The 25,015-nt window shown below is 40.7% G+C and overlaps 1 protein-coding gene across 1 annotated transcript in view; it reads right to left on the bottom strand.

The window, feature by feature from the left end:
* HIVEP1 (human immunodeficiency virus type I enhancer binding protein 1) overlaps positions 1 to 25,015 on the bottom strand; it is a 71,412-nt gene that overhangs the window by 996 nt on the left and 45,401 nt on the right. The window contains 6 exon segments of the mRNA XM_008630925.2: positions 3 to 636; positions 639 to 723; positions 3,589 to 4,106; positions 15,060 to 15,164; positions 17,170 to 17,345; positions 18,705 to 18,838. Coding sequence (XP_008629147.2) covers positions 3 to 636; positions 639 to 723; positions 3,589 to 4,106; positions 15,060 to 15,164; positions 17,170 to 17,345; positions 18,705 to 18,838 — 1,652 coding nt within the window.

Raw genomic sequence — 25,015 nt, 5'->3', positions numbered from 1 at the left:
GTGTTTTGGAGCCTGCGGCGGGTGCCTCGGAGGCTCCGTGCCCCTCGGTGCTGGCGGGGCTGACGGAGGGGATGAGGGTTGGCAGGGCGATGTTGAGGATCTGCAGCCCAGGAAGGTGTCCCTGCGGGCTGGGGGTGCCCTGCGGGGCCGCACCAGCTGTCAGCACCTGGAGGCCCACGGCGTTGAGGGTAATTCCTGGAGGGCGAATCTGCGGGGCGATGTTGGTGTTTGCCAGGCCCAGGATGTTCACTGTCTCCATGCCCAGCGGTGGCAGAGGCTGCAGGTTGGGTGTGCCAAGCCCCTGAATGCCCGGCACGCTCACCTGGCCGATGGGAATGCATGGCACCACGCTGTTCACCTCGGCGACTCCCACGGGATTTGCGGTGGTGCCAGCAGCCGTGCCACCTGTCTCACCAAGGGCGCTGGTAGTTCTGTGAATCACGCTCACAGCTGGGATAGTGAGCTGCACTGGCCCTGCCTGGATGGGAACAAAGGTGGAGTAGGTGGCCAGGCCGGCAGGGACCACCTGGATGCCCCCGACCGGCACCATGCCATAGGGAGCCTTGGCTTGCCGCTGTGAGTGCAGGGGCAGGTGGCTGAAGAGGTGAGTCTGTGCAGCCCTCGGCTCGGCAGCCGCTCCTGTGTTTCAGTGTAGGGTGACGGCGCTGTCGTCTGCATGCTGTGGTCTGCTGGCGAGGATGGGGAGCTGATGGAGGGCGTGCTCTGGGAGAGAACAACACAGGCGTGTTAATGTGGCAGCCACGGCTGCCCTTCAGTGGCACGAAAACACAAGGGAGCTGGGAGTGCTTCCCATGCCCCTTTTTAAGAAAGAACAACAACAAAATGGTTTGTAGTATATAGTGCTCAGCTTGAACAATGAACTGATTTCCTTCCTTTCTTTTTCCAACTCCTTCCTCACCCACTAATTGAATTTTCTTCTCCTAATTACCCTTGCTTAATTTCTCTCAAACACTAATGCTCAAAAACATTGCTGAATATCTTTTGCATGTGTGCTTTAAGTGGCGAGAATGCTTTGGAGAACTGTTCTATGTGGAAATTGCCTCAGGCACGAAGGTTAAATAAGCATAAGCTGGCATTTTTGATGCACCAAGTTCCTCTCCTGAAGGCATTACAGCCTCTGGCAGGCAGAGGCAGCATCATGGCACATTTGTCATAGGTGCTTCTAATGTGGCAGACAGGGTACGCAGTGACAAGAGATGGCTGACAACTACAGCTCCTGCAGAGGTGGAGGTGACGGCTGGATACTGGAGTGAGACGTGGGATCCACATCCTATTGCTGCCTCAGCTCACCGTGATTTATTCGGTGCACACACCTGGACTTACAATCCTATTTCTATCCTCCCTTTTCTTCTCCTACAGCCTGTTACTGACCAAGGCTTGCAACTCCTTTCCTAGAACCTCCTAGAACGAGTAGTCTGAAAGTGCAATTGCGATCTCTCTCTCTCGTTTTAGGCATTTTCATCACACACGTACTGGTGCAACCTTACTTAGTTTATACAGTCCTAACTCTCAAAAATTCTCTAGAGCAGGCACAAAACTGAAAAACAGAAAAAAATGCTTTGGAAATCTGCTGGTAGAAAATGTATTGGCAAAGGGAGAATATGATTAACTGGCTATGCAGTGCCGACCTGTCTAAATGAGAAGATGGGTGTGAGAAAGAAGCCAACATCTTTCTCAGAACTGACACCTCACAAGAAATCCTGATAAACTGGTATGGGTGCTTTCGAAGGAACGTACAACAGCCTTCCTGAGCTATGTTGACTCCTTGGCTTGATTGCAAGAACTGGGATCCACAGCCATTCACAATAGGAACGGACTGTAGATTAACCACTGGAGACACAAGGCTGATGCTTCTTTTGGTCTGGGAAAGGAAAAGAAAATCTGGAAAGGAATTACTGCCTTGTACTACTTATGTCCCTTCTTTTTTTTGAAAAATGTATTAATGTAGACAATTATTAAAGCTATATAAATGAACACCGTTCAACATTTTTAATTGCGTGAATATTTACTTAAGGCTTCAGTGGTTCTATTTAATGAGGGAGTAAACTCAGTCAAATGTCCTTCTGGTATCCATTGGCAACAATGGAACCTAAACTCCAAATAGGAACACCCTACCCATTTTATGGCAGGTATATACAGTGATCAGAGATCATTTTATTCTCTGTCACACTACAAACTCGCTCCAATTTCCATTTGCCACATGAACTCACAGTTCTTACAAACACGGTTGAGCCTGTGTCAAACAATGCAATGCAGCAATAATTTTTACTGTTTCTCCTTGTCAACAGTTTGCTACCTTAAACTTCGCAAAAAAATAAATCCAGTAGTATAAATTTTCAAAGAAAAAACCAAGCCACTAAGTACTTAAAACAGACTGAAATTTTTTCTATTTATGCTTTTGAAAATTATCTGCTACTTTTTTTCTATAACTGCACGCGAAGTTAGGTTTACGCTTGGACTTGATCTCAAGATTTTTTTCCAACCACAATGATTATATGGTACAATGTAGTATTTCTAAATATTGTACTCATCATGGAGAAGGCAGTGCTCTGATTACACCTTTAATTAAACTATTCTGCATTTTATTTTTCTGAGCAATATTCTGAAAAGCACGAATGCCTTCATGGTCTGTAGTAAGAATTCAAAACTACCAAAAGATATCTTTAGGGTCAGCTAGGTAAGGGACTTGTACTGTCCCCATCACAGTCCATTAAAGCCACCGCTTTAATGAACAGAAAAGGGCTCAACACCTGCTGCTTCCCTCTGTGATTTCTTGGGCACAATTTTAAAAGAGAACAGTTGCCAAAATTACTGAACGCTCCCACAGCCCTGTACACAGACTGATCTCACCTTTCTGCACACCGCTTTGAAAAGCCGGGTGTCTAGCATGTGCATGGGCAAAATTCCTCCTTTTCTGATTAAAATCTTCTTTCAGCTTGGAGAAAAGCTGAGAGCACTGGGAACTCAGGTCTCAGTCCCATGTTCATCTCTCCTTTCGTTATTGTGCAAGGGCAATCTCCCAGTCTCCTTGAACATCTGGTGCTCTTTCTAATTCTACTATTAAGCACATTTGGAGGATAGATAAGCAATTGCACCATTTTTTTTAGTGATAAGGCAAAACACTTTGGGACTAGATTAATTTCCCTTTGGAATTACCAATGATTGTATCATCATATTTCAGAGTGAAATGATTGCTGAATTCTCTCACTTTCCTCTGATGACCACCACCATATGTTCATTCCACATATTTGTTATTTCCTTCTGATTTGTAATACAATCTACCAGCTCCAAACATCAGCTGAAATAACCATTATACAAATTAATCCATTCAGGAAGAATACAATCAAATTAAAGAATTTGAAAAGCAATGCTTCTACTACATCCTTGTTTCTAGAGTCCTACATATTTGTGCCTTGAGTAATTTTAACTCTTCTGAAAGACTCATCACCAAGAATTCTAAGAATAAAGGGAAAGGCAAATACTTTAATGTCTGAAAAATCTCCAAAAAGATCTTTTTGGAAGGAGGACTTAAAATACCACTCTCTCCCTGGAGTTAAATACTCCTACCTTTGTAAGAGCTGCAGTTGATATTAAGGAGTGGCCCAAGGCTGCTTCTGGACCAGGGTAATCCACAGACATCTGGCGACCTGGAGATGCAGGAGCGATGTCTGTCAGTGCTGCACCGGCACCGCAGGGACCCACTCCTCTCTCCTGGGCTTTGTCCTCATGTGCTTCCTGATGGGTGGATTCTACTGGCGACCTGGAGGTCCTGCTGACTGACTGCACTGTGCTAAGGACAGTCATCTTGGTCAGCAGAGCTTTTGGGAGACCATCCATGGAGTCCGTGTGAGCCCCAGTAAAGCAGTCTGGAAGCCTGATGTCGTCGTCGGTGCTGGCGGCATCCTGCAGGCTGTGGCGAGAGGGGTGGTGCTGGGGGCTGGCCGTCACCGAGGGCGTTGTGGATAGCACCGACTCAGCCTGGCTGTCCTCATCATCATCCTCATTGTCATTTTCATCTTCATCTCCACCATCAGACTCCTCCACGTCATATCCTGACCGGTCATAGCCAAATCTTTGCTTCTCACCTGCAGAAGTGGGAAGTAGAAGGCAAGAAAATGAAGGCCCTAGACTGAGAAGGAAGCAGGAGAGAACAACTAAAAACACCAAAAAACCACATGGCATATGTATTTTCCAGTCATACCCCACTGCATCAAAGCAACAGGGAAGATTTAATTTTTATTTTCCAGCTTACATATTTTACTATACAGCTACATAATCTTTCATCTTCTGTTTCCGTGTTGTTTTTAACCTTCTGGATTTGGCCGTTTTCTTCCATGCCATTTGTAACCATTTGCTCAAAGTCACCCTTCACTCTTCCTCTGGGGAGCAGTGAGCAGATTCCTGGTTCATTAGATTCCCAGTGCTGACATGTGGAGCTGGCCTGTCAACCTTAGCAGTGGGATATTCTCTGGCTGGTTCTGACTCATAAGTGGGTGTCCTTGTACCTAATATGAATCATGGCTGCAAAGGTTTTTGAAGGATGCAAACAGAAAGACTGGAGGCTGTTAGTCAAGAATCTGTCTCGTTAACAGGCAAAAGAGACCAAAATTAGACCTTACCAGATTTCTTCACTTCACAAATGTTTGGAAAGGTTTATTCAAAAATCACCCAAGATGTCCTAGGAGCCAAGAAAGCCCTCTTTGTATCAAAACTTACCTATGAATCTTTGTTTGTGTAAAGAAGCCCTCCTGACGTCAAGTCTTAAAGCCAAACTGCTGTCTAGGGGTAAATTTCTCTACAAAATACAGTTCTACTATAGCTTTTCACCTTCTTTTGTATCTAACTTGGAAAGAAAGAGTCGTCTTTAGTAAAGAGACAAAAAAATCCCATCTGCTGTGTCTGATTCCAAGCCAGGCTGTCTGGGATCATATTTTATAAAAGACAAAATGCTTTGAATACATTCATATTTTGTATTTGATTAAAGGTCTGTCTCTTGAGCCGTCCAAAAAAACATATCAGCATAAAAATCATTTGGCTCTGTAAAACCAGTGATGTCTGGTTAGATAAAAGCTCAGAGATGCTGTTCTAGGGAAATCTACACAGGAACTTACCATCAAAATGGACAATTCTGAAAAAAATCAGACCCTTAAAAGAATTTGAATATACTGCCTATACTTTAGGCTGCTATGTTACCAAAACCAAAACAAGCACCTTGAACTCCAGATAAAATAAATGGGTTTAATTGAGCTACCTCTCAGTAAGTTACCCATCATCATAAGCCTTTATGGTTTCAGATGAGCGATACAATTAGGAACTAATAGCTTCTTTAAAAAAATCCCTCTGTAATGACTTTTCCCTTCTTTGCCTACACAGTAATTTGTACATTACCTAAATACGGGAACTAGATTTCCTACATTTACTATAGCAGATGTGAATATGTCAGACATATTAAAAATACCCCAAATCCTCCAGGTCACTGGAATGATCCTAACAAAAATATTTATCAGAATTTTAAATAGTCTTAATTTATAATTCTTATCCACAGGCAAAGCTGTTCAAAATAGAAAATACATTTTAGTGGAAAAATTTATTCATTAACTTCTGTTCCAAAATTATGGCAAATAGGATTGTTAAAGATATTATTAACAATAACACGTGGACTGACTAAATGTTTTTGGTATTTTTTTCTCTATAATTCTGTCATTTCTATTATTCACATGAACAGTGTTTCTTCATCAGTAACTTGCAAAGAAAACATATCTAAAATGTTAGAACATCTACATATGTTTGATTTCTGAATGGAAACAACTACCTCTGTCTTCAATACAAATTACAAGCTAGGAGGGTCCCAGTGCCCTGAGCTGGAGGACCATGACTGTGAGAATGATAAACTCCCAGTTGACTCTGAAGTTGTGTGGGAACTGCTGCTCCAGCTGGATCCCTGAAGTCTATGGGGTCAGATGGGATTCATCTGAGAATACTTAAAGAGCTGCTGATGTGATCACAAGGCCTCTCTCTATGATTTTTGAGCAGTCTTGGGAATCTGGAGAGGTCCTAGCTGACTGGAAGGTGGCTAATGTTGTCCTAGTTTTCAAGGACATGAAAGTGGACCCCAGAAACTACAGACCAGTCAGTCTCATTTCTGTGCCTAGTAAAGTTATGGAGAGGATTATTCTGGGAGGTATTCAAAAACACCTGGTGGACAACACAGCCATCGGTCACAGCCGGCGTGGCTTCATGAGGGGAAAGTCCTGCTTATCAAACCTGATTTCCTTGTATGATAAGGTAACCCACCCAGCTGACCAAGGGAAGCCAGTTGATGTAGCCTTTCTGGATTTCAGTAAAGCTTTTGACAGTGTCTCTCATGGGATCCTTCTGGACAAACTGTCCAGCACACAGCTGGATAAACAACACACCATGTGGTGGGTGAACAAATGGCTCACGGGTCGGGCACAAAGGGTTACAGTGAATGGGGTGATGTCAGACTGGTGACCTGTCACTAGTGGGGTTCCACAGGGCTCCATCCTCAGCCCTGCGCTCTTCAGCATCTTCTTAAATGACTTGGACGCAGGACTGGAAGGGACACTGAGCAAGTTCACAGAAGATACAAAACTGGGAGGAGCTCTTGACTCCCTTGAAGGCAGAGAGGCCCTGCTGAGAGACTTTGACAAACTAGAGATGGGCAATCACCAACAGGAAAGATCAACAAGGGAAAGTGCTGGATTCTGCACCTGGGACAGGACAACCCTGATGTACGGACAGACTGGGGAATGAGAGGTTGGAGAGCAGCCCCATGGACAGGGACATGGGGGTCCTGGTTGACGGCAAATTGAACATGAGCCAGCAGTGCCCTGGCAGCCAGGAGGGGCAGCCGTGTCCTGGGGGGCATCAGGCACAGCATCACCAGCCAGGCAAGGGAGGGGATTGTCCCACTCTGCTCTGCAGCAGAGAGACAGCAGAGGGGCAGCCTCACCTCGAGTGCTGGAGGAAGTTTTGGGTGCCACAATATGAGAAAGCCATTAACAAGGGAGGGGATTGTCCCACTCTGCTCTGCAGCAGAGAGACAGCAGAGGGGCAGCCTCACCTCGAGTGCTGGAGGCAGTTTTGGGTGCCACAATATGAGAAAGCCATTAGGCTATTAGGGAGTGCCCAAAGGAGGGCAACAAAGATGGCGAAGGGCCTTGAAGGGAAGCCATTAGAGGAGCTGCTGAGGTCACTTGGTCTGTTCAGGCTGGAGAAGAGGAGACTGAGGGGAGACCTGATTGCAGTTACAGCTTCCTCGTGAGGGGAAGAGGAGGGGCAGGCACTGAGCTCTTCCCTGTGGTGACCAGTGACAGGACATGGACGAATGGCCTGAAGTTGTGTGAGGGGAGGTTTAGGTTGAGTATTAGGAAAAGGTTCTTTACGCAGAGCATGGTTGGGCACTGGAACAGGGTCCCCAGGGCAGTGATCACAGCACCAAGCCTGACAGAGTTCAAGAAGCATTTGGACAATGCTCTCAGGCACATGGTAAGACTCTTGGGGATGGTGTTGTGCAGGGCTAAGAGTTGGACTTGAATGATCCTTGTGGGTCACTTCCAACTCAGAATATTCTGTAATTCTGTGATCCCCTCAATGCCTCTGTAACAGATACTGAAGACTGTGTCACATCTAAAGGGTGACCCACAGGTTTCCTGCAACTCTTTAAATAATGCAGGGAGCATTGCAAAGTCTTGGAATTTACTCTGGACTCCCTCTTAAATTCAGTCTCTTTACCAACATCACATAAGTATCCTCTATGAAATCCTACTTATTTTTGTCTCTTTTCTCCCTCTCTCCACATGAATCACATTTTCTATGAAAGCTGATGTCAATCACAAATGATTGTTTCTACTGGCAAGAAAACTACCTGAAGTGATTAGACTGACTTGTCACATTTGTAAAGCAAAGAAAACATATGTGCAAACAATGCCCTGATTTACAACAAGAAACTACCTTCTTTCAAATCAACGCTTAAAAATGCTACGGGATTTACTAGCAAATGCTGTTTATGTAGGAATTTTCTGCATACATCCCAGCTTTCTACAATAAAGCCATGGAAAGACAAAGGGAAACTGTGTGTGGAACACAGATTCCTTACATGCAGGACTCCATGGCATATAATTTCCCTCTATTGTTTCCCTGTTTACCTCCACCCTTTGTGCATTTGCCAGCTTCTATTTGAGTGTGGTTACCTGGAGCCAGAGCCTGCAGTGTAGGCGAGGTGACAGCGATGAATGTGGTTCCCTTACTCCCACACCACTTTGCAACATCAGATGAGGAAAAAAAAAAAAAAGATTCCTGACTTGCTTGTTCTGGCAATGCACGAAGGAATGCTTTGCTCTGGCTTTTATACCTGCATGCATGTTTGCTGAAACAAGAGGTGCCCAAGCTTTTCCAATCAGTGATCCCATTAAGCATCACTGTGGAGTTACAAGAAGACCCGATGCTGGAGTTTTAAGCAGTAGAAGATCCAGGCCGGGTTATGGGTCTCCTTTGAAGGAGACATTGGGCTGAGGCTGTGACCACTCCTTGTGCTGGAAGACTCTTCCAAGCAGTGTCTTTATAACAAAGTAGTACTGGCTCCAATCCGTTCTGGTAATTGTACACTGCCTACTAAAGTTCCCTGGCAGTTTTAATTGGGGAAAATTAATTCTTCACTTCCTATCTTGAACTGTGTACAATTATAACCATATGCTTATGTAGCTGATAGATAGAGATATATATATATACACACACACACATAACTAGAACGGACTCAATTTCCAGAGGGAACAAAATGACTTCTGTGTTTAACTTTGCATGAGGTTGTAAAACGGTGTGCGGTATTTTCGAACTGAAGGATGTATCATAAATTTAAAGGCTCCTAACATATGGAGAAATGGCTTCTGGCATGAAAGTTCACAGTTTTTTTTTTAAAAAAGAAAACAGGAAAAAAGTTTCACACTATTAAGTGAAGGCTTATGAAAACTACTTCTCTTTTGAATTTGTAACTCAACTCTCACCATTTTAACAGACAGACTGTTCAAGACAGCCTCAATTTTTTACAAAGAGTCTTTTTGGAAGAGTAGGTAATGCCTCTCATCCTCCGGCAACTGCTGCAATCTTTTCTTTTAAACCCTCAGAAAGACTCTTTCTTCTTCCTGGACTTCACAGGAGAAAGTGAATTTTACAGATCTGAACTCTGGAGAAATTAGGAACAGCTGGAAAGAAAGGTTTAATAGAAACATGGACAAAACTTTTGACTGGGGATTTTGTTCACATGCCAGCTACAATTATTTTTAAGAAAACTGTATTTTTAATCCTATGTAGTGAAGCGTATACAAACCATAGGTAAAGACACCTTAGTCCTTCATTTATTTTGCTGTCAGTCCTCAGTTGGTCAGCCGTCTACTGTGTTTGTGGTGTTGGTGCTGAGCTTGTTGGACAAGGCTCTGTTATACTGAGATTGCACCCCAGAGCAGGAAAGAAAAAGCTCCCAGTTCTTTAGCACAATAGTTTTAGCTGGAATTATCAGCATCCTAATATGTCCATTTGTGAAGTGCCTGGGGCTGGTAAGTCCACATACTGCTTTTTCCAGCTGGGATGCTATGAATTAGGTAACTGAAATATGTCTCCCTATGTACTTTGGTATTTTTCATTTTATTAGAAGTTTTTCCTATAGGAGTCCTTACTGTACATGGTTTTAGCAACAGCCATCTAATTATCATCATACTACAAAGTACTTAAAACAAAGGTTCTTCAGAACCTCAACTTACAGCTTTTAGTTTTAGTTGCAGTATCATTGCCACACAACCTGACTTACTGAGGAGCTGTCAGAGACTTAGCAATTTCTGTACCAAATCCAGTGATAAAGCTCAACAGCTTATAACTTAGTCACATTCAGTTACAATTAACCATATTTAAGTAGATTGTGACATAAAAAGCAAAGTGTTCATTTTCATTCTTTCACTGGCAGGAAGACAAGAATGGCTTGAAAATACAAGTCCGGACTGCTCAGTTTTACAGATTCCTAAGCAAATGTGCATTTATGTAGGTAACTATATGACTGCCATTAGGTCTACTTATGCAGATTAAAGACATAGCTTACTAAGTATCTATTCACTATCTATTAGCATCTAAATTTAAATTTATTACATTTATTGCCTTTTAACACCTGAATAATACAAAGCAGTGTTTATTGCCTCAAGTTCTAGAAGTATCTTCAGTTATGGATTAGCATTTACATAAAAGCAGTTAAAATAAAGCATCCATTCTATATTCTATATATTCTCCATCAAACTCAAGAAAAAATGTAGACTATGGAAAGAAAGGCAGAAGTATTTTTCAGCATGTCATTATATGATCATAAATTGAAAGTGAGGTCTATATGTTATCAATTCACTGCATTCTTCTAAACAATTACAACTTACACTTGCCTTTCATCCATGGTATTAGAGTTGCAATAGATCTTTCCACAACCATGCACACAAATTTTAAGAGGGGTAAACAAGATATTGTTAAACAATGTTAGCATCTGTACCCTGTTAGGATCTGCTGTCCTCCTGCCATTCTAAGTCTGTTCATAGGCTTTAATTATTTCAAGGCTGATTTCAGTCTTGCTTCAGCTACTGTCCACTGCTCATCACCTTCTAACAGGACTCACAGTGACATCTACTGGGTTAAATTCAGACTGGTGATCACCAGGGCTCCTCAGAAATGAGAACAAGAAAATCTGTGAGCTTTTGACTTTCACTCCTAAGACCACAGAAAATAATGAAGTGAAACTAACCAAAAAGTAAGAGCAACTTCTGCTTAAAGGGATTATTTACACCTAAACCTTCAAGTAACTCGTATATTGTAAATCAAACCTAGCACTAGGTAGTCTAATGTCAGGCTGTGGGTATGTATGTATGTATGTCAGTGTGCCTAATGTAAATCTAGTTGAAGAATGACACTGATATTAACAAAAATATTTAAAAATTATTATGGTAAATTATACAGAACCAGACTTTCATTCCGTTCGTAAAAGGGGGCTATTACTGCAAAGATTTTAATTTATTTTCACCTCTTAAATGTAGATTCAGTGAAAACACAGACTGTGTCATGATTAAGCTAATGAAGAGCCATTGAAACTCACTTAAAATCTACTGTAAGTAACGTACAGCTAATTAACTTAGAACTGTGGTAATAACACTGCAGAAAATGAAAGTGTTTTTTTAGTATGTGTGTATGTAGATATCTATAAATACATATCTGAAACTTACAATTAGGTCTTTTTACTGCTAATGAATATTTTGGGATAAAATTTCTGCACAGAAACCACTTACATGTTCTGCCCATCTACTGATTTCATTATTAAGGAATTCTCTTGTGCAATTTTACTCAGACATACCATACCATTCATACATTAGCTTATTACAAGTTTAAAGTTTGTAACTGTTTTAATTTGAACACAAATTATTGTTGTTTTTAAGACTGGATAGAAAAATGTTGTGTGAGCATGGCCAAAGAGGATTTCCCCAGTTGCAGTCTGTCACACTAAACAGTTCACCTCCTCTGACAATTTAATTCAGATATTAACATTCCTCACATTGTAACCCTGTATTTTGGTGACAAGAACATTCCACAGAGCAGAAGATTAAAGATAAATGGATGAGGGAATGGTTTTGAATACAAAAACCCAAGCCAGAAAGTATTTACTAATACCCAAATGATGACAAGTCCAAATACAAAGAACGCTATGTTAAAAGCTCTGATCACATACAGTCTCAGACAGCTAGAGAGCATCTTTCTTTTTTCCCGAGACACTACAGCACAACAAATTTCAGCTTCTCAGATTACTGAAAAAACAGACTCTGTGTGTGTGTGTGTTTTTGCCTGTGCCCAGGACTGTGCACAAGTTTGCACTCCTGGTTCAGTTCGCATCCATTTAATCTGTACTGCTGTCAGTCACACCTGGCTCCTCATATGAATCTAAAAAATTGTATATTCAAATAATTGTGATTGCCCAGCCTTTAAAAAAAACTAAAAAAGACGGGAACCAGCAAAATCCTTCATAAATAAAAGGTTGGTGGCTTTCTTAAATTTCTGGGTAAATTCTCTAATTCAAAGTGGAATTCTAGTGGAAGACATACAGCTTAGTTATTTTAAGCAAAGGTGCAGACATTTCTATTACCAGAAGAATAATCAGTATTCCAAATGTTCAGATAATGAATTAGGTGGAGACAGACAGATAGACAGACAGACATTCTACAGGTCAAGAAACAGGCCAATTTCACACAGTCTTCAGGAAGAAATTTTTTTTTCTGAGGTCACAATTATTTCTTATCAGATTTTCTGCACCTTTCTCTACTGCTTCTCATGTTGCCTTCCAGCTGAGGAAAGCGATGGGAGTAGACACCACTGTCTAAGAGACAGAACATTTTTAACAACCAAACCCCAAAAATTTCAGCATTTAAAGACGTTTTTTAAAACACATGAAGGATATGTGGCACAACCATGCCAGCAATGCATGCCAGAGGGAAGAGGGGTGGAAGCATGCCAGAGGGAAGAGGGGTGGAAGGGCCAAAGATGCAACACCACAAGTGCAGCTCAATACCCACGGCCCATCACGCTGTCCTCTGGGGGTGACGTGCTGCTGGCAGGGCTGTCCCTGGAGCCCAGACCTGGCACGAGGGGTGCTGGCCCCAGTGTGAGCTCTGCTGCACTGCCCTGGGGAAAGGGCAGCCAAAGAGGTGGCTGAAGCAGATTAAAATGCTGCCTAAAATTAGCATGTTCAGGATTTCAGAGAGGGCAACCGAATCACACTTCAAAAACCAGATAAGCAATACACTGCACTTTTTTCCCCCTCCTAATTCTGCCTTAAAAATAGGCTGACAAGCAAGATTCTGAATTATCATGAAGAAAAACCTTCATGGCTGGCCAGGCGAGCAGACAGATGAAATCACATTTTTGAAGCATACAGTTGCTCACTGAATTTCCATGGATAATTGTAAATGCCCTGTAGTCTGCAGCAACTGGAGAGCCTGGACTGGTCTGCCTGCAGCAAACACACCTCTATCAGGGGTTTAATTACCCTGCCTCTTGGATAGGTCTCTAGGGCTGAGCTTTGTGCTGCACAGCTGGTTTTGCTATGGGTACCTGAGCCAGAACCTTTGAAGAAGGTGGGGATTTTATCACCAAGTTGCTTTTTGATTTGGGGTTCCAGTTAAAGAAGTGCTACCTCCTCTATTTCGGGGGAAAAAAAAAAGGGCATTGTAGCCATAAAATTAAATTCCATGAAGAATTTCAAGGATTATGTAGCAAATCCCGTAGAATGTCTGTGCTTTTTTTTCCAGAGTAGAGTATTTCATTGATTAAGTAATTACTGTGCTGAGCAAAGAACATATTTCAGGGAATATATAATATATTTATACTATGGTTAAACATGCCTGTACATGATATGTAAAAAGGGAAAGCCTCTCTCTTTCTCGTTTGAATAGTCCTGAAGTCAAAGGAAAGCATTCTTTCAACAAATGTTTGAAGTGGCTTTCTTCGACCCCGTGTTACTGAAAATTCAGTTAGCATTTGTTACATTTCCCCCATTGCATTATAACCACAAATGCAATTTTTAATGCATACAATTGGGAATATCAATTTATCTATCAATAAAATGTTTTCAGTCCCTAGTAAACGGAAATATCTGTTCAGCCATAGTTTATGAAACTCACAAAAATGTCAAATGCTACAGAACATTGCTTTAAAAAGTGACAATTTCTCTGTCACGAAAAGACTGAAAATATTAATAAAAATAGTTCCTGTGTAAGAAAAAGACAGTAATTTGTCCTGCTGCTTATCTTTTGCGTTATTTTTCTGGTACCTCAAATTGCGACAGGAGACATGTTTTTTGCTTACGAAGAAGGAGTATATTGAAGAAGGCCAAAAAAGGGAAAAACGCAGGTTTCTTTCTACCTAGTGCACTACTGAATCACAGCATCTGAGTCATATTCCCAGCATTATTTAGAATTAGATTCAAGATGATTTGCTTATTCCGCCAGTGGTTGTCATATGGGAGCAAGTGCATTCATCTTTCTTTCCCCTTACTGTTTAAACAAAGACCCCCCACCGCTTTCTTTTCTCCAAGCCTCATCCACAATCTAATAAACTATTCCAGTGGAAGGAGAAAAATCCACCAAGGCAAGGGAACACAACTCATCTCCCCACAGAGGAATGTGAGGAAGGAAAAAATGCCATCACTGCACTAAACATGCCGAGATCCCAAACAGTCCTAATGCACAGTGCTGTTCTCCATCTCACTGGGTCTGGTGCAGCTTTCTTATCATGCTGAGCAAGTCACTCATGAACCTGGTTTGGCCCTCTTTGACTGTCCTTGATCTCATCTCCTCTTCAGCAGAATCTTCTCAGGATGTGGGAAGTGCAGAATTCCAATTATTAGCAAATGCATTCATTCTGAAAACATTCTCATCAGTAATGAAGAGGTAGAACAGGTCAAGATGAATAATGTTTTTAATTTCTGTATGTTCTCTATCTGCAGATTTATCCTAATTATTTGTGAAGGAGGACAGAACTCTATGCTGGAAGATGATTAACCTCCTTGAAAAGCACTCAGCAACATATTTGTGATTTGTGTGGCATGTTAGTGATATAATTTCTATGAAATATGCATCCCAAAACTTGGACCACTTCATGCACAACTATTTTCAAAGAAGCACTACACTTGACTGCATTTTTTCTAGGCAAACAGCTGTTTTTCTGGTATTTTCAATCTTGTCATATTTATCTGTGAAAGTGATAAAGTTAAACTGCATAACACTTCGTGAAAAATTCAACAGCAATTTATCCTTAGCATATGCTTGTCATTTCTTTCAGTGAAAGTTTTTCCAGTCTTTCTGGCTCCCTTGGACTAGCTCTTAAGATTTTTATCTCTGTATCTTTTTCCTGTACAAGAATTAAAAAGCTTTAGAAAAGAAAGGGTAAGAAACTGAGATGACAAAATAGACACAATAATTCTGTAAGGAAAGAAGACCTTAATTTCTTACCAAATTCTTCTTCTCCATCCTGGTCATCTATTAAGCCTACTGAGACTCCCAAATCCATGCACTTCTTGCTATGTGCCTTTGACTTCATATGCTTTGTTAAATTTCCTTAAGAAAAAAAATTAAAAGAATTATCTGCTCTGCGAGTACACAAATGTCTACAAATATACACTCCACGTGTCCATCTCTTCTTCAGGTACATTTATAACAACCGTATAATTTGATTTCACACTTGCTAGAACCTTGTCCCTCAATGCAAGCTGTCAAGGGCTGTGGCAGATTTACCACCCCAAATGCTACCAGCTCTCTGTCTACATTTCAGGAAGTTTTTTATTGAGATAAAATAAAGAGGATGGAAATTCTAGATGATGATGCATTTGGTACCGGTGTAAAAGATCCCTCCTTTGTTTATGGCAAAGTATGAAAAGGGGTGATTCAGCCTTCAAAGTCATGTTGACAGAAAACTATCACGTGAAACTGAGGTTTGTATCTTGCAGCTCTTTCAGTATTTGACGAATTCTATTTTTAGCGTAAACATTTTCAATGCCAACTTAAGCAAACGTTAATCTTATTCAAAATGAGAGCATGGACACACTTGATCTGAATCTCAAAAGTGAATGTGTAGCTGAGAGGCCCCACAGGCTGCTCTCCCCTTCTCCTTTAAAAAGAAAATATGGTAAATATCACCAAGAAATGGCTAAGAGTGGCTCAGATCTGTAAATGAGGATATTTATGAAATGCATGTTACTAGAAGTAACTGCTCACTTCATACTTAAACTTCTCAAAAAATGTTTCTTTGAGGTATTTAAACAGGAGAAATTACAGTGTAATGGTGGCTCTTCTATGGAGTACTTTATTTCTGCTTTGAAATGAAGACGGTAACTCATCTCAAATGTTGAAATAATTCTTGTGAATATATTGACTCACAAATAGCAATTTTTCCAGTTTTGCACACTTCATGAAGCTGTCCTGTCATGAAGGGTGGCTTACCAAACATCAAACACCCAACTGTGTGACCTGACTCTGCCAGCACTAATGGCAAGAGCCATGCATGGCAAATGCAGAAGAGGATGTGAATACAAGTTATCTGCTACCACTCTAACCAGGGAGAACTTTACAGGGGCAGAACTTAATTACTCAAACTTGGCCAGCACCCCTCCTCTGCAAAAAATCATAATCAGAATTTGCTGGGTTTGCACTCCAGCATTTAATTGTAAAGGCAATATGATGACCCAGCCTGTCAGGATGCAGTGATGAGTTTTGACACATCTGAAGTTTATTCATCCCACTTTGTGCAGCACTGGCTTATCTTGGAAGTTTTCCACCCAACTGCTGAGTAGTCTCGAACCCACTAAAAACACAAATGTTCCTGAGGTTACAGCTGGGGGGGGATTGTTGCTAAATGATGCTCAAAGCCAAGGAAAATTTGACTGCTTAGAATTATTTGTTGAAAGTATTTTCACTGTGAACTTCTCCTGTCTGTTTCACTTGAGTCCTGGATGTACCACTGTTTAATATACTGCCTGCTTAAACTAGGATGCATTTAAGTATCTAAAGGTGTAAACAGGCTTTAAAAAGTAGAGGTCCAACTCTGGGTCTTAGAAGGTCAAGTGGAAAGTGAACCTTTACCTTTCAAGAGTAAAAAAAAAAATTTCAATATAGTAATTTATTAGAGGCCAATTTCTTTCCTAGAGCAATTGGTTGAGTGCCAGTATGAGTACAATATATGTCCATCTCCTACCTCCAAATGACACTGTAAGTGACTTAAAATTCTGTGTCCCATCTCTATCTAGGATAAGCAGCTAACCACCTCACTTGTCTTCACCTAACTTTCATAATACTCCCATGATTTCCCTCTTCCACTCCAATTTCTCACCCACTGTGGCACGCCAGACAGTTCATTCATACGAAGATGTGATTATCTGAATAAATATACAGAAGACAAAGGAAAAGCAGGAAATAAGAAATTACAAGTATTTGAAGCATTAGACAATAAAGCTCCACAGAGAGGCAACCTCTTTAGCTCACAAACAGCCAATTGTGAGAAGAAAAGAATTCTACTTTAAAGTAGAAAGAAAAAGAGGGAAAAACATTCCCAGTGAAGTGGCCTTACCTTTAGTTTTGAATGAAAAGTTGCAGTAATTGCAGTGGTAAGGACGGACATCGGTATGTGTGCGAATGTGCTTCTTCAGCATGCTGGGCTTCTTGCAACGTATTCCACATTCCTCACAGATATACTTCCCTCTCCCTCTCCCTCTCACATACACATAGTCTTCATTGGACTTGTACCTAGTAACAGTACCATAAGAGCAAGGCAATCAGTCGTAATGGGGAAATGATTCCAGCTAGAAACCCTCATCTACCAGAATTTTAAAAATAACACATTACATGAAAAACAACGACTGACAGAACGAATCACGCTCTTTTTCTGCTCACTCCTGCATGTATTTGTTAAATTCATATCTATATTTTTCACTAGGGAGTCATAGAGTGGTTTAGGAATAGCAGCTCATCTTTTTTAATAAAGGTACTGTTGATACTAAGCATTTAAAGATTTCAAATTTCCTCTTTGCAACATAGGAACATACTTTTTAAAGGTGTCAGTTCTTGGAAGCAGGTTTGAGCATCAGGAGGAAGCTTTAAAAGAGCATCTTTGAGGTTCTGCCTTGGATGCAGAAAAGGAACAACATTAGTTATGATGATGGGAAACACTTAAAATTCCCTATCAATGTCCTCTGGACTCAGCCTATGGCGACTGTCTCTAGATGGAAAAAGTCATTCAGATTCAATTACACCCTTCATATTTCCACTCAAGGATGCCAAAGGTTGTGCTTAGCTTTTGTGACCTGGTCCCTGCAATGTCTGGATCTGAGCAGAGACACAGCAGTGTTTTACCTAAGCAGCTGGTAATGGCTTAACTGCTGGCCTAGACTAGATTCAAACTGGGAACCAGTAACCAAAGCCCAACAGCTGACCACCAATTACAGGAATAATCAAATATGCACTATTTGTGCTACAAAATTTTACAGGTGTCACTGGCACTTCTCTATTAAAAAATCTGTTTTATAAGATGTTATACATTGTGCAACACTGTGGCTAAAGCAACTGTTATTCATACCAGGCAACAGATTTAAAGTACTACGGTGCAGGGAGGAGGGCTCTCAGTAAATATTTCCATGGCACTTTTCAAATCAGAGTTCTCCAGCCTGTGTATGCACAGCAAGCTGCCAGACAGACACTGCACCACAGGCTGCTGCTTAGGCTCTGGACTATATCCTCTCCAGCTACAGTTATACAACCTTGCTGCAGATAGGTATTATTTATCATGTAAGAGAAACACAGGAACAGAATTTACATCTCTGGCTGTATCTAGCTGCCTTTAGCACTGAGTAATGCTCGTTCCTTGGAAAAAAAATGAATCGCACTGCCTACTATTCTTTATTTTATTACCCCTTCTCATAACTCTCATGGCTCCATGCTACTGATGACTTTCCATTTTTCTTGGAAACATAAACCAACATCCACAGACCACAATATGGGAACTGTTGTTTAAAATAAATCAATCAGGAAGCAACATCTCTGCAAAGTCTAGAATCTAGGAAAAAATATCTTCCCAATGATATCTAGAATACAAAGTACAATACTTGCCCTCCATCAAATATTTTAACTCTTCTTGGTATAGTTTTGATAAAGGAGTTTTCTTTATCGTGCTCAGTACTTGATTCAGAGTTTTCCTTATTGCTGAATTCAGTTGGAGTCAATTTTTTCCTATTTAACGCTCGCTGAAAGAAAATGAGATATGCTTATCATTAAAATTAGTGTTTTTCATATGGTATTCAAACATTCAAGTTATGGTGAATAAAAGCATCATAAAAGCCACAATTCTAATAACTGATTTTTAAAACTGTTAAGATACATGAAGCAAAAAATATCTTTTGCTAATTCTTCTCTACTACTCTGCTAAACTTCTACTACGCGTTGCCTGTTCGCAGACTGCTAAATCTATACAGAGATGATGGCCCTGTAGGAAACCAGGAACGCTTTGAGTCTGCAGTAGGACATGCCATTTCCTTGTTCTGGGAAGGGGAAGGTGATGCTTTTTAGCTCACAAATAGCCTTCAGAGAAAGATGTGTACAATCAGACCGAAGTGCTTCCTGAACAGCAGCAGCTGGACCAGCCTGCCTGCTGACCCAAGACACAGCAATGCCTCATGGCTGGGAGGAGCTGCCTTCCCATGGCACAGCAGAGAGGAGCAGGGTGGGAATGAGGGGTACCTAGAGAGGTTATTAACAGGTAACATTTCTGAGTGCTAATATTTTTAAGGAACTGCAGATGTTTTGCTCTGGAGACTGACTGTTCCCAATTTTGTGAGGTTATTAACAGGGGTTCCAGAACTATTCCAAAGCAAGACTCCACACTTAAATTCCTACTGCCAGACCAAATGACAAGAAAAAGCATACAGTTGTCTAACAGAACAAGATTATATTTCTTCATTTTCCCTGATTATTAGTCAAGGAACTTTTTTTTGTTTGTTTTAAGGAGGATGAGTTCCCCCAACATTTGCCAATTAAAATCTACTCCTTCCAAGTCTAGGAGATCTATAAAATGGGCAACAATGAAGGAATGATCCAATTAGCCAGCAATTATTACTGCTATATTTATAAACTGCTCTACCCACATAGCTGGCACGTTTACCTCATTTGCTCATATTGATAAGTGAATAAAATGATGAGAGAAAAAAGAAGTCTGGCCTTATGTTTTTCACTCATTATAAAATTTAATGCTGTAAGCTTGTGAATTCTTGGCAAGAGGAGTGACTTCACTGGCTGGCTTAAAATGACTGATCAGTTATGCTGGGTGTTACATACATTGAAGGGTGACATCATTCTGGCACCCGGCCCTTGCCCATTGTCCTTCATGCAGCCTCAGACACCGCCTTCGTTTCTAATTCCCACATGATAAGGAATTAACAGAGATCAGAGGAAAAGCATCTTCCTATTCAATTGAAATCCCCAGGAACCTGCACATGCACAAGCACTACCCCAACCCGTACGCCCTCATACGGCCCTCTGGATTGATTCGGGCTGCATTTTCAAATGCCTGAGCACTTCTACCAAAGCACGCACGACAACTCTGCCTGTGTGTAGGAAGAAAGAAATTTCACCCTGCATTTTTTAACAGCAGTCATACAAGGTGAAAAGAGATGATGTTCTGGATGAGAAATATCAGAAGTGAAGCCTGCTCCAATAATCGCAACTGAGCTATTCTGCAGTTTCTCTACACTACTTGGCACATGAACTGCTTTTGTTTCCACTGCAAACAAAGAATAACAAGGTGACATTTGTAGTTTAACAGGAAGAGAGCTGTGAAAAATACAGAATACACACAATAAACCAAAACCACATAAATACTTCCAGCAGCTGAAATAATGCAATCTTTAAGTGCCTGATCTTTCAATCCTATATACTAATTATTTTTTTTTCCAGATTTAATTTTCAGTAGTGAAAAGACAAAGGAAAAAGAAAGATTTCAGAAGTATTAGACCCACATTGTTATCCAAACTATGATGAAACTGTTATAATAAGTTGTATATTCACAAAAGCACTCAGAATGCAAAAACTACCACAAAACCAAATACCTCTGATGCTCCCACTACCCTTTTTGTTTTTAAACATGTGTTTATGTACAGACGTAAGACAGCCCAACTTAGGACTTAAAATTGTTTACCTCCTCTGCTGTACTTTAGTTTACGGGTTATTTGCTACTTTAGGAAATTATTTCAGTGCCTTGGACATGCAAAATACTGATATCAGAGTAACAGAAACACTGAGTTTCTGTCACAGAAATCTAGAAAAATGCTCACTGATAATAAAAAAAGCAGTCTGTTTAGCTTTTTCTGAAAATTTTCACATTGATGATGAAGATGACTTGGGCCCTCTGTACATTTTAAAGAGTGGCTGGTCTCTAAGGAGCACAGGTTTTTTGTGTGGAAACCCTTTAATGTACCTCACTTGAAATCCCCCCAAGCCCCACATGAACTGGTGGAAAGGGCAGAAAAACAGCAGTGCTGTAAAATGTTCCTCTCTATGATTACTCTGCCTTCCATTTCTAACACAGTCTTGTCTCTCTACTCCCATAGAGACAAGGACCATGATTCATTTCTACTTTACTCATTTTGCTCCAATTTAACTCCACTGTCCTCAATTACTGGTATAAAATGGAGAAAAAATTGCTCTTAGGGCTGCCCAGAGACCGGAGTTCAATAGATACTTCTGGTATTTTACAACATCCTTTGGAAAAAAAACATGCTTGCAGCCTGAATCATCAAAGTTATAAACTTCAGATTAGAATATTCATTAAACATTTTTCCCACTGGCACACAGCGACTTGGGAAAAATGTTTTTAATATCTTTAAACTTTTACTAGTTTACACATAAAAATCTTCTGAATTTAACTACTTTCCAGTGGTGAGCTGGACTGTTGTGGCACATCATCCAAGAAAGGAAAGCCTTCCACAGTTAGGAGAAACTTTCCATTCTTCAGCCTATCCTTGCTCAAAAACCATCACCCTGGAATATTGCACAAACGACTGATTCACTTCAGGGAGAAGAGCCAAGATCAATGTGGAGGCTTGAGAAAGAACTCCTGATATAACACCAGTGAATTCAAGCGAGGAAAACAGGTGAAAATAATAATAAATGGAATAAAATAAAAAGAGCAGGGAGATAAAATAAGGCTTTTCCACGCAGGTGAAACCTCCTGTTACATTTTAACATGCTGCACTCATTCCAGGAGCTTCTTTCACAATAACATTTTGTGGTTTGTTTTCTGAATCACTGGAACATGGCAACTTCACCTATTGCCTCTGAGCAGTGAATTGTGAAGAGCAAACAAAGTCCCAGGGTTCCTTTTTGTTTGCATTTTGTCCACGTGTATCTTCCTTTCCCATGGCACCTATTGTTGAAAGAACTGCCTTTTTTTGTGACAGTGATTAGTAGCGGTTATGCAGCAGCACGAGGTGTCAGTAAACATGGTTTAGTTCTGGGGGCAAACCCAGAACAGTTCAGCAAGTTGCTTTATCTCGGTGAGAAGATCAGCAGTTACAGCCCCATGAGCAGAATACACCAAATGACTCTGGAAAGGGCTACAGCTGTGAGAGAAGGTGAGACATAACAGTACTGCAATTTTATTATTATTTGTAAATTGGACTGTAGTAGCACTTAAAGCTCTCTGTCAGGTCAGGGTTAAAATGTGCAAACCACTTGAGCAAACACAACCCCCAAGACCTGCAATCTAAACCATGGCTCCCCAAGGAACTCAGGACCCTGCCAAGCTTCTAAGCAGGAAATCAACCACATTTTTTTTAGAATTATTTGCTATTTTCTTTGTTGGCTTTGTTTGTGCTGGGTTTTTTGGTTGTTTTTTTTCTTAATGGAATATTAATTTCCAAAATGATCTCCAATGTTTTCCATCCTCAGTCTCCAACAAAAAAAGCCCGGTGGAATTACTGGGCCTGAGCAGAGGAATTTCAGGTTTTGGGTTTTTTTTAAGCATGGCTCCTGTGAGGAAGTTTCCGAGTTGGCATCAGCTACTCCATTACCAGGTCTAACTGGAGACTGCTAATACAGAGGTATATTGTAACAGCAGCAGCAGCAGCAGCATTCTGGAAAGCAGCTGAAATCCTGCTGCCTAAATCATTAGAAGGGAAAGCAGACAAACTCTGGAAGTATTAGATAGAAATACCTATCAGGTCTTTGAAATTTTTAACTTCTGCCATGGTACACCTTGCTTATACAATCTGAGGTGCCAATTAAACTTTAATTGGTTCTTTTTTTTGCTGCACTTTCTTCCTTAGTAATGGCTCTGAGCAAAGCCTGTAAATCAGTTCAAGCAGAGCTTAAGAACTCTTCATTTCCATCATGCTCATGTGCTTCATTCAAAACTTCAGCAAGAAAGACTGAAGAAAGATTAGTAACTGTGTTTCTTTTGCGGCAGAAGCACTGTAAATGTACCTGACAGCTGCCTATTACAGAATTTAAGCACTCCTGGAGTGTTTTAAAAGGCTGCTGTCAAAATATTTTTTTTAAATATTATTATCCATTATTTGTATTCAAAACAGAATTTGTTTGTAGAGAAAATCTGTTTTTCAAGAGTCATGCAATTGCTTTGCTATCACAGAATTTCTTCTGATAGACTGTTCTTTAAAAATAAAACAAACATGACTCAATGACACAAGGATGTGAGACTTGCCTTAGAAAGACTTGCTCAACTACATACAATGAAAAAAGCTAAACATTTGTTTCCATTTTCTTTTCTTTTTCTTTTTTAATTTAGCACTATTTAAGTGCAACATCTCATGAAATGTATGAGGAAGAAGGCTGAAATAAAAAAGGTAGTAAGAGTTTAAGCCAAGGCAGCACACTAGCATGGAACCAACCATTCAATTCAGCTACAGCACTAAAACAGAATCAGCAGCCTGTATGCATTTTCTGCATGAAACATTATGGATAACGTTTTGAATTCCAGTATAAATGTTAGCAAGTCTCCCAGAGATTTCAGGAGGACCAGGTTTAACTCCACTGCCCTTTTGGCCTTAAAGGTTTCAGCACACCTTCACAACTCACCCTGTAATTCTGAAACTACCTCTTCCTATCACACAGTTTCTCTTCCTATTGCTTTCTCCCCACTGACAATGTTATATCTTAGCAAAACATTTAGCAGACACAAAAACATTCCAGGGTGATCTCTGACAGCAGCAGTTTCTGTCCCTCAACACCCACACAAATAGGGGTCTTTTCCCAAGGCTGTGGCATGTCTCCTCTAGAGTGACTGCTGCCCTATGGACCCCGAATTCCAATGTCTGTGACGTTTTGCTGATGGCAGTAGCACAAGTTACAGTCGCTTTTAGCCCCGTGCCAAACCATTTCCACACCCTGAAGGATCATGGAGAAAGGGAGGTCTGGGCTAATGCCCTGTTTTTGCCAGCTCCAATGTGTTTGACATGGCATTTGCAGCACAGAGGAAGGAAAAGTGTGAAACCGTGCTGCACGCTTCAGAGAGCTTTACAACTTCAGTAGATGGGACAATAAAACCCACTACTGGGTCTATTACAGAGACACAGACACCTGCTGCCATAATGCGGGGCTAACAGCCACCTTCACCCACACACACAGGCATTTCAATCACTAAGGAACATCAAATCCAGTCCAAACCAGAACAGCTTTGGTCCTGTCCATAAGAAAACTGTCCAGCAAGTAAAGTCCTGATCACATCTGTGCAGCCCTGAGACAGCTAAGGAAGTAACAAGAGACTATTTTGCTCTGCCACTCTGGGCTCTGGAATGATGTGATTTTTCACATGGGTCACAACCTTTGCCTGGACTACATTCCTCAGCACAAGACTTAATGTTACCTTTGGAGCCATACCAATCCAAGAAGTTGTCAGTGGTTTTATGGCAGTGGCAGTTTTGTTTAAAATGTCTCTATTTTTGTCATTATTTCACACCACTGATTAACCTAGGTGGGAGAAAGGGAAATGGCATACTGTTCCTCTCAGAATTAGATGATCAGCGATGGTGAAAACTGTTTTCATGGTGTATCCATGGACACCTGTTCAAGCTGAGCACTCTTTTGTAAGCACAAAATACCTGCTGACTTTTAAGGCACAATATGCAATTATGATCTTAAATTAATTTAAGTTAAAAGTGTTTTAAAAAGTATTTTATCAGACTTATTTTGTTTTACCCTTTGCAAGGCAAAAAAATAGCCAAACACATTTCTGCCACAATAAACACTCAGTACACAGATTTAAACCCAGGAACTAATTTCCATAAAAAACGGATAAATTCTTATGTACAGGTTTCTTAATTGAATTACTTAAGATCTTTTTAGCAGTTTGATCCAGCATAATTAGAATAAATAAGCATATATATGGTATGTCTCAGGCATATTACATTCTC

Source organism: Corvus brachyrhynchos, unplaced genomic scaffold (assembly GCF_000691975.1).
Source record: "Corvus brachyrhynchos isolate BGI_N302 unplaced genomic scaffold, ASM69197v1 scaffold43, whole genome shotgun sequence".
NCBI lineage: Eukaryota > Metazoa > Chordata > Aves > Passeriformes > Corvidae > Corvus > Corvus brachyrhynchos.
The sequence above is the reverse complement of the archived record's forward strand: the minus strand, read 5'-3'. Positions and strand labels throughout refer to the sequence as shown.